This window comes from Hyperoodon ampullatus, assembly GCF_949752795.1.
Source record: "Hyperoodon ampullatus genome assembly, chromosome: 6".
NCBI classification, from domain to species: domain Eukaryota; kingdom Metazoa; phylum Chordata; class Mammalia; order Artiodactyla; family Ziphiidae; genus Hyperoodon; species Hyperoodon ampullatus.
This window is the reverse complement of record NC_136919.1, coordinates 70,589,392-70,610,221: the sequence shown is the minus strand read 5'-3', so window position 1 is coordinate 70,610,221 and position 20,830 is coordinate 70,589,392. Positions and strand designations below refer to the sequence as shown.

Here is a 20,830-nt window from a genome sequence, read left to right as displayed (position 1 = left end):
CCCCTACATCGGCAAGCAGACTCTGAACCACTGTGCCACCAGGGAAGCCCTGTCCTTTCTGTTTTTGAAGATTATTATCAATTCAATTTCTTTAATGGATATAGGCTTATTCAGATTGTCTTTCTTTATGGTTCTTTTTAGTTGATTTGCTTGGACTGTTTAAACTCATTTAATATTGGATTATGTTATCTTTTATTATACTTCTAGAATTATTAAAATACTGTCAGTGTACTCCATGATGTTATCTTAGATTTTTTTACTTTTTATGAGCTATTAATAAAATAAAACTGTTTTCTTCCAGCCTAGTGTATTAATCGTAACCTACAAGGAACCTGCAAAATCATCTTCTCAGTTTGGATCCTACAAGCAAGCTGAATGGAGGCCAGATAGTACCATGATAGCTGTGTCAGTAAGTACATTTTTCAACTTAGTGCTGTTTTCTTATGAAATCATTACATCGCATTTAAATTTAATTCTCTTGGATAAGATCCTTTCACTTTTTCACACCCATTAGTATTTACCATCTGTGATAGGAATTGCTGTACCGATTCTTCTATTCAGGTTACTCCTACTATATCGTCTTTTTTGATTCTTCTACTTTCTCTCATACCTAAACGGTGCCTATATCCTTTTCTTTTTATTCCTCTCACTTTCCTGTTTTGTCCTTGAAGTCTAATCTAGATTTTTTAAGCTTTCATCTGTATTTACATGGTATTCCCAAATTTATATTATAAATCCTGCCCTCTGTTCCCAAGGATGTCTCATAAAAATGATAAACTTCGTGTTTATGTCATACTGCATTCTCATATCTATTTGTGTTTACTTCTGCATTTCTCCTCTATTCCATTAATGTGCTTAGGTCTGGTTAATTTTACCTTTTCATTGTCAGCTCTTGGGCTGTCATCATCACCTAATTTGAATTAGCAATAATACATTTATTGAGAGCACCTTCCATGTAACTATTATTATAACCGCATTAGGTGTATCATCTCTTCTAAGCTTTAAATCGACACTTCGAAGTAGATACAATTGTCCTTTGTAGTAGATTAGTGTATTGAGGGTTTGAGAAATTAAGTTTTATCCAAAGTTACACAGATAGTGTATATTGGAGAGAAGGACTTTAGAATTAGGTACTTAGATTCCATTTACTGTCAAGTACTACACTGATTTATCTCTCTGCTTTCAGTCCTTTTCCTGTTCATGCTATATAATGCTGACTGGGTTAATCATCTGAAAGTGGCTCCATAAAGTAAAAAATATTGAGTAGTTCCTCACTTCCTGCAGCAAGGGTTTGCAGACTACCAACCATGTACCAAATTTACTCTGCTTCCTGTTGGTGTGTGGACCATGAACTAAGAATAGTTTTATGTATTTAAATTATTGAAAAAATGAAAGAGGGATAGTATTTTTGACAGGTGAAAATTATATGAAAATTTTTTTGTCCATCAATAATGTTTTTTTTGAGTACGAAAATGCTAATTTATTTACATATTGTCTAACCGCTTTCAAGGGACAACAGCTGAGTTGAGTAATCCTGACAGTTACCATACGTGGTGCTTTATCTCTTCACTCTTCTCAGTGCAGTATAAATTATAATAAAGCATTTATAAATTCATTGTTTCAAGTGCCACACATATTGCTGTATTGTGTTCATACTGATCATGTCAAAGGAATAAAAAGAGAAAAATAGATTTTGAATTTCATGCTTTTAAAGCACATGTATATTATTTTATTACTGAATTAGATGACAAAATATTGTGTTTATTATGGAATGACACTATAGTGATGCCAGAAGAATACAGTATAAGTTGAAATTACCCAGCTACGTACTCATCACAGTATTCCCAGCTCACTGAAATTAGTAGTCAGGAAAAATTAGAAAATTTAAAATGGATTATCTCATCACATTAGAATTTTTTCACAAATGAAGGTGCAATCAAAGTAAGTTTGCTTGGTTCTTATGATGAACTGACAAATGTTAATACTGCTCAGTTTATTTGAATATCAAGACAGAATGTGAAATGACTAAGAATTACTCCCCATGAATAACATGTGTGGGACAACTTCAGATGAAAAAAATTTTCAAAGTTGAGAAAACACTAATTCAGTACAACCTGAAGTAGAATCCACTAAGGTGTCTTGATTGATGGTGGTAAACACATGGAGCAGAAAAAGGCTTTAGTTGGACAAATTTACAAAGCTTATGCATATGTAAACATTTAAAACTGATGGTTATATTAAGTTTTTGTCAGAAATAGAAGCTGAATATCCTGACTTGCCCAAGCCCACAGTCTTTTGATGGCTTAACAGTTAGTGGTAAAGATTTATTGTGAATTTTTTGAGCTCATGTGTGAGGATGAAATTTTTGGGACTTGAGGAACCACTCTTAATCACCTGTGGGGCATTGAATGACTTTGGAAAATAGCTTTGCTGCAGACTTGATAATGTTTCCTAATGAATTTAAAACTATAAAGCAAAACAGTGCTTATATGTGAAACTTATATGTGGTTAAGCCATTTTGATGACAGCTAATGTTTGAATTACAAGTAAAGTTAGGCTGCTTTTTATATTTCCACTGCTGTCAAAAGTTAACAAGAGGGCTTCCCTGGTGGCGCAGAGGTTGAGAGTCCGCCTGCCGATGCAGGGGACGCGGGTTCGTGCCCCGGTCTGGGAGGATCCCACGTGCCGCGGAGCGGCTGGGCCCGTGAGCTATGGCCGCTGAGCCTGCGCGTCCGGAGCCTGTGCTCCGCAACGGGAAAGGCCACAACAGTGAGAGGCCCACATACCACAAAAAAAAAAAAAAAAAGAAAAAAAAAAGTTAACAAGAAGTAAGATGTCTATTTCTAAGAAAAATAAGCAATAGATATTTTTTCTAAGGTCAAACCACAGTTCAAGTAGTATTTTTTGGACCTTGATGCAATTACAAAAGAAATTTCCATATTCATAATCCATTAATTGTGCAAATGAGGAGTGCTTCCACCTAACCTTCAGTTGGAAGTGATTACAATGTAATGACATGTTAATAGGCAAACATAGAAGAAATCTAGTAGACTTTATAATTGCCTACCAAGTGATGAATGTATTCAATTAAAATCATATGCTCATGGGTTGATATCAGTATTTGGCAGTACTGGTTTGAAAACACATTTTCACATATAAGTATGTAAAATCACATTACAGACTAGCATTAAGAGGAAACTTTGCAATTGATTTTGATCGTGGGAACACTAACTTTATTTTTAATTGAAATATAGTTGGTTTGCAGTGTTGTGTTTCTGGTGTACAGCAAAGTGATTCAGTTATATACATACATATATATTTATATATATACATTTATTTATTTTTCATATTATTTTCCATTATGGTTTGTTACAAGATATTGAATATAGTTTCCTGTGCTGTGCAGTAGGAACTTGGTTTTTTTTTTATATTTAGTAGTTTGTATTGGCTAATCCCAAGCTCCTAATTTATCCCTCCTCCACCCTCATCCCCGTTTGGTAACCATAAGTTTGTTTTCTGTGTCTGTGACTCTGTTTCTGTTTTGTACATAAGTTCATTTTTATCATATTTTAGATTCCACATGTAAGTGATATAATGTGGTATTTGTCTCTTTCTGTCTACCTACTTCACTTAGTATGATTATCTCTAGGTCCATCCATGTTGCTGCAAATGGGCATTATTTCATTCTTTTTTATGGCTGAGTAGTATTCCATATATATACACAACATCTTTATCCATTCATCTGTTGATGGACACTTAGGTTGCTTCCATGTCTTGGCGATTGTAAATAGTGCTGCTCTGAACATTGGGGTGTATGTGTCTTTTCAAATTAGACTTTTCCTTTTTTCCAGACCATATGCTCAGGAGTGGGCTTGCTGGATCATATGGTAACTTTGTTTTTAGTTTTTTAAGGAACCTCCATACTGTTTTCCATAGTGGCTGCACCAGTTTACTTTTCCACCAGCAGTATAGGAGAGTTCCCTTTTCTCCACACCCTCTTCGGCATTTAATATTTGTAGACTTTTTGATAATGGCCATTCTGCCAGTGTGAGATGATACCTCACTGTAGTTTTTTTTTGTTTTTTTTTTGCTGTACATGGGCCTCTCACTGTTGTGGCCTCTCCCGTCGCGGAGCACAGGCTCTGGACGTGCAGGCTCAGCGGCCATGGCTCACAGGCCCAGCCGCTCCGCGGCATGTGGGATCTTCCCGGACCGGGGCACGAACCCATGTCCCCTGCATCGGCAGGCAGACTCTCAACCACTGCGCCACCAGGGAAGCCCCTGCCCATTTTTTGATTGGGTTGTTTGATTTTTTGTTATTGAGTTGTATGAGCTGTTGTATATTTTGGAAATTAAGCCCTTGTTGGTCACATCATTTGCAAATATTTTCTCCCATTTCATAGGTTTTCTTTTCATTTTGTTCATGGTTTCCTTTGCTGTGCCAAAGCTTATAAGTCTGAATAGGTCCCATTTTTTAATTTTTGTTTTTATTTCTATTACCTTAGGAGACTGACCTAAGAAAACACTGCTACAGTTTATGTCAGAGAATGTTTCGCCTATGTTCTCTTCTAGGAGTTTTATGGTGTCATGTCTTATATTTAAGTCTTTAAGCCACTTTGAGTTTATTTTTGTGTGTGGTGTGAGAGTGTGTTCTAACTTCACTGATGTACATGCAGCCGTCCAGCTTTCCCAACACTACTTGCTGAAGAGACTTCTTCAGCAAGAAGAAGAAGAAGAAGAGATGACTTCTTGCCTCCTTTGTCAAAGATTGACTGAGTGTGGGTGTGTGGGTTTGTTTATGGGCTCTCTGTTCCATTTATCCATATGTCTGTTTTTGTGCCAGTACTATGCCATGCTGTTTTGATTACTGTAGCTTTGTAGCATTTTCTGAAGTCTGGGAGAGTTATGCCTCCTGCTGTGTTCTTTTTCCTCAGGATTGCTTTGACAATTCTGGGTCTTTTATGGTTCCATATAAATTTTATGATTATTTGTTCTAGTTCTGTGAAAAGGATTGCCTTAAATCTGTAGATTGCTTTGCGTAGTATGGCCATTTTAACAATATTCATTTTTTCAGTCCAAAAGCATGAAATGTCTTTCCATTTCTTTGAGTCATCTTCAGTTTCCTTTATCAATGTTTTATAATTCTCAGCATATAAGTCTTTAACCTCCTTCGTCAGTTTAATTCCTAAGTATTTTCATTTTTTGGATGCAGTTTTAAAGGGATTTTTTTTAAACTTTCTGATATTTCATTGGTAGGGTAAAGAGGTGCAACTGATTTCTGTATGTTAATCTTGTATCCTGCTACGTTGCTGAACTCGTTTATCAGTTCTAGTAGTTTTTGTGTGGAGTTTTTAGGGTTTTCGATACATAGTATCTTGTCATCTGTGTATTATGACAATTTTACCTCTTCCCTTCCAATTTGGATACCTTTTATTTCCTTTTCTTGTCTGATTGCTTCGGCTAGGACTTCCAATATTATGTTGAATAGAAGTGGTGATAGTGGGCATCCTTGTTTTGTTCTAGATTTTAGCAGGAAGGCTTTCAGCTTTTCCCCATTGAGTATTATGTTGGCAGGGGAACATAAACTTTAAATCTCAATTAAGCAAAAAATATTATCCCCGCAAAAAGAATTTCATTCTCTTTAGTGGATATATATTACAAACAAAAATTGTACTAAATTTTCATCACTATTATATTTAGAATTTTGTAACAGTAAAATTTATGAAAGTTTGTTTTCTCTCTGTAATCTTTTGTTGTTTTTCTGTATTTTGATGCTTTGAAGCTGGCCCTGGAAGAGACTGCCCCTCTCAGGGCTAGCCAATTTCTAGAGATAGTAAAGGATTACCTGCTAATGTTCCTTTCATGTGCAAACCAAGCACTTCACAGCCTGTACCCTCAACCACATCCTTTATGGAGCTCTTTAACTAGGGCCACTATTCCCCACTCCTAATTACCACAGGGCCAGTTACCAGATAACTAGAAACAGCCTCTACAGAAACAATTTCACAATAATTTATTAACCTTTGCATATACTAAATATTAAGAAAACAAAGAAGTTTGGAATTATTTCTGTTCTCAAGTAGGGGGTGAGTAAAATACATATGTAAGAGAAGATAACAAACAACTTACTCTTTTTGGCTACTGAAAGTCCAGTTTTTATTTTACCTGGTTATTGCTTCTAGTCTTTTTCTAGAACATACATTTCCATACAACTGGAGATGTCATGATGAACATAAATTTAGCTATTGTAGTCTGGTTTATGTTAAATATGCTAAGTAAATGCTGACCTGATTCAAGTGATTTAAGTTAATTCATCTCTGTGTAATTTAAAACATGAATTAATGGTTTAGCTTACATGAATTATAAGTTCATAAATCGACTTTATGAAAAATAGACTTTGTCTTTTAGAGCAATTTTAAGTTAACAGCAAAATTGAGAGGAAGGTATAGAGATTTCTTTCATTACTCCCTGCCCCAACACATGCATAGCCTCCCCCCATTATCCTCCACTAGAGTGATATATTTGTTACAATTGGTGAATCTACATTCAGCATCATTATCACCCAGAGCCCATAGTTTGCATTACGGTGCACTTTTGGTGTTGTACATTGTGTGGGTTTGGATGAATTGATAATGACATGTATCCACCATTATAGTATATAAAGAGTAGTTTCACTGCCCCTCAGATCCTCTGTGCTTTGCCTATTTATCCCTTCATATTCCATAACCCCTGGCAGCCACTGATCTGTTTTATTGTCTTCATAGTTTTGCCTTTTCTAGAATGTCATATAATTGGAATCATACAGTATGTAGTCTTTTCACATTAGCTTCTTTCACTTAGTAGTATGCATTTAACGTTCCTCCATGTCTTTTCATGACTTAATAGCTCATTACTTTTTAGCATGAATATTAAATCATTGTTTGGATGTATTACAGTTTATACATTCACCTACTGAAGGACATCTTGGTTGCTTCCAAATTTTAGCAGTTATGAATAAAGCTGGTATAAACATCTTTGTGCAGGTTTTTGTATGGACGTGTTTTCAACTCCTTTCATGTGCTGAGGTGCACTTGCTGGGTTGTATGGTAAAACTATGTTTAGTTTTGTAAGAAACTGCCAAACTGTCTTCCAGAGTGGCTGTACCATTTTGTATTCCCATCAGCAATGAATGAGAGTTCCTGTTACTCCACATCTTTGACAGTGTTGTCAGTGTTTTGGATTATGGTCATTCTAATAGGTGTATAGTGGTATCTCGTTGTTTTAATTTGCATTTTTCTCATGACATATGCTCTGGAATATCTTTTCATATGCTTATTTGCCATCCATATATCTTTGGTGAGGTGCCTGTTAAGGTCTTTGGCCCATTTTTTAGTTGGGTTGTTTGTTTTCTTATTTTTGAATTTTAAGAGTTCTTTGTTATTTTGGGTAACAGTCCTTTATCAGATATGTCTTTTGCAAATATTTTCTGCCAGTCTGTGGCTTGTCTTTTCATTCTTTTGACAGATTTTTTGCAGAGCAGAAGTTTTTAATTTTTTTTTTTTTTTTTTTTTTTTTTTGCGGTACGTGGGCCTCTCACTGTTGTGGCCTCTCCCATTGCGGAGCACAGGCTCCGGATGCGCAGGCTCAGCAGCCATGGCTCACGGGCCCAGCCGCTCCGCGGCATATGGGATCCTCCCAGACCGGGGCACGAACCCGTATCCCCTGCATCGGCAGGCGGACTCTCAACCACTGTGCCACCAGGGAGGCCCCAGAAGTTTTTAATTTTAATGATGTCCAGCTTATCAGTTTATTTCATCGATTGTGCCTTTGGTGTTGTATCTAAAATTCATCACCAAACCGAGGTCATGTAGATTTTCTGTTATGTTATCTTTTAGGAGTTTTATAGTTTTGAGAATTGGATTTTTAAAAGTTTTAGTTTTTAATAAGGGGGATAAATGTTTGATGAAGAAAATCTGAGAATTGTAGAGATAAACAAGAAAAAATAAATAACTTCACTACTCACAGATAATCATTAATTTTTACTTATGTTCCTATATCTTTTTTTTTTTTTTTTTTTTTTTTTGTGGTATGCGGGCCTCTCACTGTTGTGGCCTCTCCCGTTGCGGAGCACAGGCTCCGGATGCGCAGGCTCAGCAGCCATGGCTCACGGGCCCAGCCGCTCCGCGGCATATGGGATCCTCCCAGACCGGGGCACGAACCCGTATCCCCTGCATCGGCAGGCGGACTCTCAACCACTGCGCCACCAGGGAGGCCCCCTATATCTTTTTAATGGATGTTTGCAGATACACTTATATTTAATAGTACATAGAATTTGAAAGGCTATTGAAGTCTGTTTGTTTTTAAATCCAAAGTGATATTACTATAAGTGACTGCTAATGTCACCTGTTCATGAGGAGCACATTTGATAAATTTGTGAGTTTTCATAGGTAGAGGATTATTGAAAACATATTTTTTTCTTTATAGAAAGCTGTGCAGCTTTTTTGACATGTTATATCATGAACATTGTCTCACTTCAACATTTTTCTGTAACTTGATTTTGAATGTTTGCATAGGATTCTAACTTACAGATGAGTAGATATTTAAATAGATATAGAAGGTTTCATTATTTTCACACAAAATTGACATCTTAATTTACACATTACTCTGCAGTTTGATTTTTTTCACTTAGTATATTATGACTACCCTTCTAGATTAATACATATACTTCCAACTTATTAGTTTTAGTATTTGTATAATATTCCATAGTGTGGAAGTTTCTTATATTCTTTGCTGTTATTCTCTTAATGGACCTTTGGCAACTATAAACAGTGCCACAGTAAACATCGTTATACATATACCCTTTTGTATTAGTGCATTTATTTCTTTAGGGCACTTTTCCCTATGTAGGATTGCTGGGTCAAAGTGTATATGTATATACTTTATAATGAATATTGCCAAATCATTTTTTCATAAAATTGTGTCAGTTTCCAGAGTCACTCCTATGTGTTCTTAAGAGTCCTGTTTACCTACATTTGTGCCTGCATTGGATTGGTGAAAAATGGTCTTGTCATTTAAATTTCCATTTGTTTAATTTCTATTGCTAGTGAGGTTTGGCATCTTTTCCTATATTTATTGGCCCTTTGCAGTTCCTCTTCTGTAGGTTGCCTGTGTTTGTCCATTTTTCTTTTTTTCTTTAATTTATTTGGTTGTACCAGGTCTGAGTTGTGGCTCGCGGGCTCCTTAGTTGCAGCTTTCCTTAGTTGTGGCACACAGGCTCCTTAGTTGTGGCATGTGAACCCTTAGTTGAGGCATGCATGTGGGATCTAGTTGCCTGACCAGGGATTGAACCCAGACCCCCTGCATTGGGAGTGCGGAGTCTTATCCACTGCGCCACCCGGCAAGTCCCTGTCCATTTTTCAAATCCAGAATATTAGTTCCATATCTTTTTGCTTGTTATTTTCACTATAGCTTCAATGCCAAGAGCATTTTCTGCACACAGTGGGCATTCATATATTAAATAATATCTGAACGTACTGTTCTTTAAGCATGGTGAAGGTTATCCTGTCTAGGTACAGGATTCTTAGATTGAGATTCTTTTTTTTTTTTTTTTTTTTCCCTAGCCATGAGGTAATGTTCTAGTGCCCTCTGGTTTCTAGGGTTATTAGTGAGAAGTCTAGTGTTAATCTTAGTCTTTTCCCTTTTCAGGAAACCTATTCTTTTTCTCTGAAAGATTTTTCTCTTTGTGATTGAAATTGAGTTATTTTTACTTACAAGATTGTATCTTTTTTTTTCATTAAATTGTCTCCCTCTGCTTGCCTCCCTCCTTCCCACCCCGGGCCAATCCACCCAAATTAAACCTGAGTCTTAGGCGTTTCAATCTGAAGACTTCAGTCTGTTTCTGCAGCTAGGGATTTTTTTTTTTCTTCCTCAATAAGAGAAGAATAGAACAAGGTTTGTCCTGTTTTCTTTCTTTAATTCATTATTTGCAGACCTCCTGAATTTGTCTTCCAAGTCTCTTACCTTTCAGTAATGATTTTATCAAGAAGGGACAAGCTGTCAAGATGGCAGCATAGAAGGACATGGAGCTCACCTCCTCCCACAGATACATAAAATAATACATCTACACGTGGAGTAGTTCTCACAGAATACATACTGAAAGCTGGCAGAAGATCCGATACAACCAAAGCTGCAAGAAAGATGCCCACATAACTGGTTAGGATGAAAGGGGAAATAAAAAGGAATCAGGACAGGACATGTACCCCTGGGAGGGACCTGTGAAAGAAGAAAGGTTTCCTCACCCTGGGAACCTCCTTCACCAGCTGGGAGGTCCACTGGGACAGATAGGGAGCTTCAGAGACGAATACAGGAGCCAGCTTATGGCCAGGTAGGGTAGAGGGAGACCAGCATAGACGGTCCTTGCACATTGGTGCACTTTCCAGCCCGACATGCAGGCCTGCCGGTATGTGCAGGGGCTGGATGCTGACACTCGGGCTTCAGCGGACAGACCTGGTGAGGGGACTTGGTTTGGCTGTGCAGAGATAGCGAGAAGGGCCTGAAGTGTGGTCTGGGATGCAACTGGCACGGAGCACAGGTCTGCCATAGGAGCCCCATTGTCAACACACGAAGGGAAGGGTGTGGGCCCACCACGGCAGCCTCATTGTCAGCATGCTCCCAGCAGGACGTGGCTGCAGCCACTGTGGACTTTGGAAATGTGCACCAGCAAGTTTTGGGAGCATGCAGGCGCCACCAGAGTGGGTGTGCATATGCAAAGGCAGGGCTGAAATCTGAGCAGATTACCAGCACTCCCATAGTGGGTGCAGGAGCTCGACTTCGGTGGGTTTTCACACCAGTGGCTTTGTGAGCATGCACATCCCTGAGAAATGTATGAGTCTGTTGATTATTGATGCTCCTGTAGCGGAGGCTGGTTTGAAGGCATTGCCAGCAATATTGTGCTTTGTGGGCGCACACACCGGGTGGCGGGTGACATCACGGAGTTGCATGTCCTGGTGGACAGCTCCTGGAGAAAAATACACAGAGGCCCCTTTCCTAGTGAGAGCATTCCAGTCCTGCCTACCTCACACTGTAGCTTAGAACTGGATCTGGGGGCTTCTACTCCAACAATTGGGGAGCAGACCCTGCTCCCAACAGGGCTGTGACAACCACAGAGCAAAGAAGAGGCCCCACCCAACATCCAGTGCAGGCTCTGGGCACCACAACACAACCCCTCTGTCAAGGGGATAACGGCCAGAACATGGCAGGCATCCGTACCAAATACAGGCCTTGCACCAAAAACACTGGACTCACACAGGCTACACAGGGATGCTCCCAAATAAAAAACAGCCCTTTAAGACCACAGTAGATAACTGTTTCTCCTAAATTCAGATAGAGAAATATGAGTAAAATGAAAAATTGGAGGAACCACTCCCAATTAAAAGAACAAGAGAAATCCCCTGAAAGAACACAAAATGAAAGAAACCTCTCCATTCTACCAAACCCTGAGTTCAAAAAGGAGGTAATAAAAATGCTAAAGAAATTAAGAAAGATTATTGATAGAAATGCAGATCACTGTAACAAGGAACTAGAAACTATAAAGAGGAGCCAGTCAAAATTAGACAATTCAATTGCCAAGATGAACACTGAGCTAAAGGCAATGAACAGTGGACTAAATAAGGCAGAAGAATGAATAAGTGATCTGGATGATAGAATAACAGAAATCACCCAATCAGAACAGCAGACAGAAAGACAAATGAAAAAAACAATTGAAAGCAACATATGAGATGTGTGGGATAATGTTAAGCATTCCAATCTATGCATAATAGGGATCCCAGGAGAAGAAAGAGAAAAGGGGATTGAAAGTGTATTTGAAGAAATTATGGCTGAAAACTTCCCAAATCTAAAGAAGGAAACAGATATCCATCCAGGTACAGGAAGCACAGAGGGTCCCAAACAAAATGAACCAAAACAGACCTACGCTGAGACATGTTATAATTAAAATGTCAGAACTTAAAGATAAAGAGATGATTCTTAAGGCATCAAGAGAAAAACAGTCAGTCAGTTACAAGGGAACCCCCGTAAGGCTATCAGCTGATTTCTCTACAGAAACTTTGCAAGCCAGGAGGGAGTGGCAAGATATATTCAAAGTCATGAAAGGGAAAGATCTGCAACCTAGGATACTGTACCCAGCAAAATTATCATTTAGAGTAGAAGGGGAGATAAAGAATTTCCCAGACAAGGAAAAACTAAAAGAATACAGCAATACTAAACCTATCCTAAAAGAAATATTGAAAGGTCTTCTCTAGATAGAGAAGAAGCAAGACTCTGTAGGAAAGAGAAATCACAATAGGAAAGGCAAATACATAAAGGGATTGTTTGATCACTTAAGGAAGCCAGTACGTAGATTTTTTAAAAAATCAAAAAATTTTGTGGAAGTGATTATAATTACAATGAACAGCAAGGGGATAACATGAAGATGTAAAATAGGACATCAAAGTCACAAAATGTAGGGGAGGGGAGTAAGAAAATATAGATCTTTTAGAATGTGTTTGAACTTATATGACTACCTGTCTAAAGCAAGGAGATATAGTAATGGGTTAACATTAGAAAATCAGGGTAACCATGAATCAAAAACACAGTAGATTACAAAAAATAAAAAGAAAAGAACTCAAGGATAATAAAAAGAAAACTGTCAAACCATAAAAGGAAAAACAAAAAGAAGAAAGGAACAAAAAAATACAAAATCAACTGGAAAACAAGGTTTAAAATGGCAATAAAGACATATCTACTTATCAGTAATTACTTTAAATGTCAATGGACTAAATGCTCTGATCAAAAGACAGAGAGTGGCAGATTGGATAACAAAACAAGAACCTATAGCATGCTGCCTACAAGAGACCCCCTTTAGGGTAAAAGAAACACATAGACTGACAATGAGGGGATGGAAAAAGATACTTCATGCAAATGGACATGACAGGAAAGTGGGGGTAGCAATACTCATATCAGACAAAATAGACTTCAAAGCAAAGGCCATAAAGAAAGACAGAAAAGGACACTGTACAATGATAAAAGGATTAATATAAGAAGAGGATATCATATGTTAACATGTATGCACCCATATAGGAGCACCGGAATACATAAAACAAACACTAACAGACATAAAAAGAGAAATTCCTGGGAATAAAATAATAGTAGGAGACTTCAACACCCCACTGACGTCAATGGCCAGATCTTGCAGACAGAAAATCAGTAAGGCAACTGAGATCCTAAACGACACAATAGAACAGTTAGACTTAATTGATATCTACAGGACATTACATCTTAAAAAACCAAACAAACAGGATAAACATTCTTTTCAAGCGCACATGGAACATTCTCTGGGATAGACCATATGCTGGGACACAAAACAAGCCTCAATAAATTTAAGAGAATAGAAATTATTTCAAGCATCTTTGCTGACCACAACTGCTTGAAACTAGAAATCAACCACAGAAAGAGAAATGAGGAAAAAATGATTACATGGAGACTAAACAACATGTTACTAAAAAAACCCGAATGGGTCAGTGGTGAAATCAAAGAGGAAATTTTTTAAAACCCTGAGACAAGTGATGAAACACAACCGTACAAAATCCATGGGATGCAGCAAAAGCAGTTCTAAGAGGGAATTTCATAGCAATACAGGCCTTCCTCAGAAAAATCTCAAATAAACAACATACCCTACTACCTAAAAGAATTAGAAAAAGAAGAACAAACCTAGATTCAGCAGAAGGGAAGAAATAAAGATCAGAGAGAAAATAAATAAAATAGAGATTAAGAAAAACAATAGAAAAGATCAATAAAATTTATATGGAACCACAAAAGGCTCAGAATTGCCAAAGCCATTGTGAAGAAAAAGAACAAAACTTGAGGCATAACCTTTCCAGACTTGAGACTATACTACAAAGCTACAGTAATCAGAACAGCATGGTATTGGCACAAAAATAGACATGGATCAATGGAACAGAATCGAGAGTCCAGAAATAAACCCATGAATCTGTGGTCAATTAATCTGTGACAAAGAGGGCAAAAATATACAATGGAGAAAAGACAGTCTCTTCAACAAGTGGTGTTGGGAAAGCTGGACAGCTACATGTAAATTAGTGATGTTAGAACACTCCCTCAAACCATATACAAAAATAAACTCAAAATGGTTTAGAGACCTAGATGTAAGACTTGAAACTATAGACCTCCTAGAGGAGAACATAGGCAAAACATTCTCTGACATAAATGATAGCAATATTTTCTTAGATCCATTTGCCAAGGCAAAAGAAATAAAAGCAAAAATAAACAAATGGGACCTATTCAGACTTAAGCTTTTGCACAAGAAAGTAAGCCATAAACAAAATGACGAAACAACCTACAGACTGGGAGAAAAATATTTGCAAATGATGTGACCAACAAGGGCTTAATTTCTAAAATATACAAACAGCTCATACAACTCAATATCAAAAAATCAATCCAATCAGAAAATGGGTAGAAGACCTAAGTAGACATTTCTCCAAAGAAGACATACGGATGGCCAATAGGCACATGAAAAGATGCTCCATATCACTAATTATGAGAGAAATGCAAATCACAATTGCACTGAGGTATCACCTCACACCAGTCATCATCAGAAAGTCTACAAATAATAAATGCTAGAGAGGGTGTGGAGATAAGGGAACCCTCTTATACTGCTGGTGGGAATGTAAACTGGTGCAGCCACTGTGGAAAATAGTATGGAGGTTCCTTAAAAAACTAAAAATTGAGTTACCATATGATCCAGCAAGCCCACCCCTGGGCATATGTCTGGGAAAAAAAGGAAAAGTCTAATTTGAAAAGATATATACACCACAGCGTTCAGAGCAGCCCTGTTTACAATAGCCAAGACATGGAAGCAACCTAAGTGTCCATTGACAGATGAATGGATAAAGATGTTGTGTGTATGTGTGTGTATATCTATATATCATAGATAGGTAGATACACACACACACACACACACACACGCACACACACTGGAATATTACTAAGCCATAAAAAAGAATGAAATACTGCCATTTGCAGCAACATGGCTAGACCTAGAGATTATCATACTAAGTGAAGTAAGTCAGACAGATAAAGACAAATATATGATATCACTTATATATGGAATCTAAAAATGCAAATGAACTTATTTACAAAACAGAAACAGAGTCACAGACATAGAAAACAAACATGTTTACCAAAGGGATGGGGGGGATAAATCAGGAGTATGGGATTAATGTACACACTACTATAGATAGAATAGGTAAACAACAAGGATTTATTGTATAGCACAGGGAACTATATTCAATATCTTGTAATAACCTATAATGGAAAAGATTCTGAAAAAAATAAATATAACTGAATATGTTTGCTGTACACCTGAAGGTAACACAATATTGTAAATCAACTATACTTCAATAAAAAAATTAAAATTATAAAAATTAATGATTATATCTGTGAGTTTTCTGTATCTTGAGATTGTTTCTATTTGAGCATCTGGAATAAAAGGTTCAGCTGCCATAAAGGATTATTCTTCATCAGTCCATCTGTTGCATTTTTCTATTAGGAAATACTTAGCTCTGAAGAGTCTTGTTTATCTCCTGATAGTATCTTCTGAAAGTGCTTAATATTTTTTCCTTAATTTACTTGCTTTTTTCTGTCTCATCAGTGTGGCTTATTGGTAGGATCCATATATTTAGCTGTTTATTTTGGTCTTTTATCATAAAGTTACTGAGATTCCACAGAGGTGGTATTTTTCTTGGTTTTGTTCCATTAGCTACCCACAGAGGTTAGTCTTTTGTGTGAGTCTCTCTGGCAATGCACACCAGCAGGTGTTTGCTAAAATGACAGTTTGCAGAGGCAGATAAGGTCAGAAACTCTTGTCTTCTTTTGAGGCTTAGGGTGTCTCCTCTGCTCAGGCACTTTGAGTGGAAGAGTCTTTAGCTGAAGGATCCTCCAGACCATGAGGTCTGGGAGCAATTCATTTCAACAGTACAGTGTCTGCTCTAAGCCTGCTGAAGTCAGTAGGGTTAAGCGTACGGCCCTGTCAATGTCCACTTCTGGGAGCAGTCACATTCAGCTCTTTGAGGGCTCTGCTTTTTAAGCTTACTTAGGGAACTGTGAAATTCCAGGTATTGGCCCAGAGCCTCAAAGGAGTGGCAAAACACAGCTTAACATTTTCTTAGCCTCTTATGTGAAATATATTGATTATGAATTAGCTACTTACTTAAAGATTCAGAGTTACTATTATGGTAGTTAACTTTCTTGGTGTCTGCTATGTGCTAGGCACTATTGTAAGTGCTTTAAGTGTATTAAAATTAATTTATTCTTCATAACACTCCTCTAAAGGTAGGTAATTTTATTGCTTCCACCATATAGTAGAGCTAACTATGGTAGACAGGTTAAAGCACCTGCCCCAGATTACATAAATACTATGTACCTAAGATCACGTCACTGATAATGGAATTCTAACCCATGAAGGCTGGTTCTAGAATTTGAAAGTCTTAATAATTTTGCTTTGCTGCCTTTCTCTGTTAGCATGGTTGTTTAATCTTACCAGCTATTATGGAATAAAACTGAATCTAGGAGACACTTTCAAATTTGCTTCTACAAAAAAAATCATTGATAGACTGTGTGAGAAGGATATACAGTTGTATGACCTGTAGAGCAATACAGCATCACTCTCTTTCTGCACATTAAGTCAAAGCCAAGGCAGTCATCCCCATTTAATTTTCTTATGGCCTTCCCCCTGATCCCCAAGTATAGTCATTGTATGCTCTGACATGTCAGTTTTATTAAAAATTCTATTACTATATCATCAACAGAACCACAGTCACCTCCTTATCAACTTGTACCTTAGAAAGAAATCTCACTGACACTGTTTTTTTAATGGGGTGTGAGAAAGAAAATCCTTTACCATTTTAAGAATTGGCCCATAGCTTTTGGGAGCGTGTATTCTCTGAGCATCAGAAGTAGAATATCATTTTTGTAGACATGTTACCAGACCATAAATATCCTTACAGTTTTCCTCAGTTTTAGACAATTGATGTATATCCATGCGCAAGGAACATTAAAATGAATTTGACGTACTGCCTTATTTCTAGGACTCTATCTGGCAAATAGTAGCACCAGCATATTTAGGCATTTGCATAATTATTTTTATTGAGGCTTTGCTTATAATAGGAAAAAACCTGGAGTCCCTTGATTCTGTGTTCCCATCCAGTCACCAGTATTTTGCTAAGTCCTGTCTCTAGTTTACTGCCATCCTCTTCTCTTTATTCTCATTGTCATTGCCTTAGCACAGGCCTTTAGTATCTTTTGTAGATTGCCTAGAACTCAAAACTTTCAGTTACGTTTTTTGTCTACTTGAAATGCATCTAAATTATGCATAGCTATTTCTGAATCACACCTCTTATTTTTTTAATATTTATTTATTTATTTGGCTGTGCCGGGTCTTAGTTGCAGCACGCCACATCTTCTTTGCAGCATGTGGGATCTTTAGTTGCAGCATGCGGGGTCTTTAGTTGAGGCATGTGAACTCTTAGTTGCGGCATGTGGACTCTAGTTCCCTGACCAGGGATCGAACCCGGGCCCCCTGCACTGGGAACATGGAGTCTTAGCCACTGGACAACCAAGGAAGTCCCACTTGTATTATTCTTACTTTAAACCTTTTGGTGGCTTCCCATTGCATTCAAAATGTGTTCCAAACTTCTTAGCCTAGTATTCAGGGCATCTTGTGATCTGGCCTCAACCTGCCATTCCAACTCTGTTTCTCATTGCTACTCTTAATATTCTCTTTCACACCCAGCTAAATGGAAATGTAGATTGTTCTGCCACAACATGAGTTACTGTGACATGAATTAGAATATAACTTACTTATGAATAAGGGAAAGACATCAGTTTAATTTAGAATTCCTGTTGTTTCATTGTGATTTCTTTTCCCCTTCCCAGCATGTTAATGTATTGAGTCACCAAATAACAGCTGAAAGCAAAGTATAAGAAAGTGGAATACAGCAAATTGTAGAGGAGTACAGTGTTCTAAGTAGTACCCATTCATCTCTCTTTTCTTTTTCTTTTTTCTTTTTTTCCCATCTTGGTGTGACCAGACACTGTTTTGGAAGTGATTACTCTGCTATTCTCCTGGATCTCTTTGAATTTTGCTCTTGTCTCCATAACTTGGTGTCTTTAAATTATACTATTTATACTTCCTTAAATTACACTAATTATACTTCCTTAAATTATACTATTTTTGTTAGGGTTGTTATTTTTCACACTTAACATCTATTGAACCATTATCTTCAAAATGGTGGCTCAAAACAGCCATTTGTTTACTCTCATTCTGTGATTTGCTCTGGGTTTGGTCAAATGGTTCTCCTGATCTCACCTCTAGTACTGATGTGGCTACAGTCATTTGGCAGCTCCACTGATGCTGGATGGCCCCTTAGTTACATATCTGGTAGTTGACTGTAGCTGTCTGCTTTGGTTTTCTTTGTGACCTCTTATTTTCCAGTAGGCTAGATAAGGTCTTTCTTGTGATGGTAGAAGCTTTTCAAGAAGCAGAAGTTTCTGAGTCGAACCATCACTTCCATTCCTCTTTTCTAAATAGCTTTATTGAAGTACAGTTGATATACAATAAACTGCACATGTTTGAAATGTACAATTAGATACATTTTGAAACCATAACTACAGTCAAGATAGTGAACAGATCCATCACAAGTTTCCTTGTACCCTTTTGTAATTCCTCCATCCTGCCATGATTCACCTCCCTCTAAAACCAATTATTGATTTGCTTTCTACCACTACAGATTACTAGAGTTTTAAATAAATGGAATCATACAATATGTGCTATGATACTTCTCTGATTTCTTTTGCTCGGCATAATTATTTTGAAATTCGTGCATGTTGTCATGGATCAGTAGTTAATGCTGAGTATCTTATTGAATATAACACAGTTGGTTTATCCATTTATCTGTTGATGGGCATTTGAGTTGTTCATAGTTTTGGGCTATTTTAAATAAAAGTGCTATGAACATTCATGTACAAATCTTTATATGGACATATATTTCCTTTTCTCTTGGGTAAATAGCCATGAATGGAACAGCTAGATCGTAAGGTAGGTCGCTTGTGTTTAACTTTTTAAGGACACGCTAAACTTTTTATGAAGTAGTTGTACCATTTTACATTCCTACCAGCAGGGTACAAGAGTTCTCATTCCTCTCTGCCAACTTAAGGTGTGCCTTTTTAATTTTAGCTATTCTAATGACTGTGTGGTGGTATCCCATTATAGTTTTAATTTACATTTCTCTAATAACTAATGATGTTGAACATCTTTTCATTTGTTTATTTGCCATGTGTGTTTTCTGTGGTAAAGTGTCTTTTCAGATCATTCACCCATTTTATTTATTGGGTTCTTTGCTTTCTTATTGAGTTTCTAGAGTTCTTAGTGTATTTTGGATTCAAGTCCTTTATTACATATATGCTTTACGAAGAATTTCTCCTAGTATGTTACTTGCCTTTTCATTCTCTTAACACTATTTTTTGAACGCGTGAAGTACTTAATTTTGATGGTGTCTGGTTCATTCGTTTATTTTTTTTTATTTTTTTTTTTTTTGCGGTATGCGGGCCTCTCACTGCTGTGGCCACTCCCGCTGCAGAGCACAGGCTCCGGACGCGCAGGCCCAGCGGCCATGGCTCACGGGCCCAGCTGCTCCACGGCATGCGGGACCTTCCCAGACCGGGGCACGAACCCGCATCCCCTGCATCGGCAGGCGGACTCCCAACCACTGCGCCACCAGGGAAGCCCCATTCGTTTATTTTTTAATGGCTCTTCTTCCTATGCTTTCTTCTAGAAGTCTTACGATTTAGGTTTTATATTTAGGTCTCTGATACATGTTGAGTTAATTTTTATATATGATGCAGGATATGGATCTAAGTTGTTTGCATATTGATATTCAGTTGTTCCAGCACCATTTGTTGAAAAGGTTATCCTTTCTATACTGCATTTCTTTTGCATCTGTGTCATAAATCTGTTGTCCACATGTATGTGGGGTTTTGTCTGTTCTCTATTCAGTTCCATGATATATTTGTCAGTGTTAATACAGTATTACTTTTTGATTACTCTAGCTTTGTAATAATTTTTGAAATCACAGTGTGTTACTTTTTCAACTTTGTTCTTTGTTTTCAAAGTTGTTTTCAGTGTTTTAGGACTTTTTGTTTCTGTATGAATTTTAGCATCAGCTTGTCGGTTTCTATGAAAATACCTGCTGAGATTTTGACTGGCATTGCATTGGGTATGTGGATCCATTTGGGGGGAGTTGTCATCTTAGCAGTATTGAATCTTCTGACCTATGAACAACATATATCTCTTCCTTTATTTAGATATTTTTAACTTTGTCAATGTTTTGTTATCAGCGTGCAAGTATTTCACATCTTTTGCCAGGTTTATCCCAAAGTATTTTATATTTTTTGATGTTTTTGAAAACAATAAATTTTCTGATTGTTCACTGATAGTATATAGAAATGCAGTTGATTTTTCTGTTGATCTTGTATCTTGCAACCATGCTAAACTCAGTTATTCTAGTACTGTTTTTGTAGATTCCACCAGATTTTCTCTATAGATAGTGATGTCAGAAAACAGTTTTACTTTTTTCCTTTCCAATCTGGTTCCTTTTATTTCTTTTTCTTGCCTGATTTTATTGGTTAGACTGTCCAGTACAATTTTGAATAGGAGGAAAGCATTTAGTCTTTTACTATTAAGAATCATGTTATAGGGGCTTTCCTGGTGGCGCAGTGGTTAAGAATCCACCTGCCAATGCAG

The 20,830-nt window shown here is 37.2% G+C and overlaps 1 protein-coding gene across 2 annotated transcripts in view; it reads left to right on the top strand.

Moving 5' to 3' along the window:
• Nucleotides 1–20,830, top strand: part of RIC1 (RIC1 homolog, RAB6A GEF complex partner 1) — a gene marked incomplete at its 5' end in the record, with an annotated part of 144,488 nt that overhangs the window by 36,732 nt on the left and 86,926 nt on the right. For both annotated transcript variants that reach the window (XM_079706868.1, XM_079706867.1), the window contains one exon: nt 302–409. In XM_079706868.1, the coding sequence (XP_079562994.1) occupies nt 302–409 (108 nt within the window). The remainder of the gene's footprint in view (nt 1–301; nt 410–20,830) is intronic.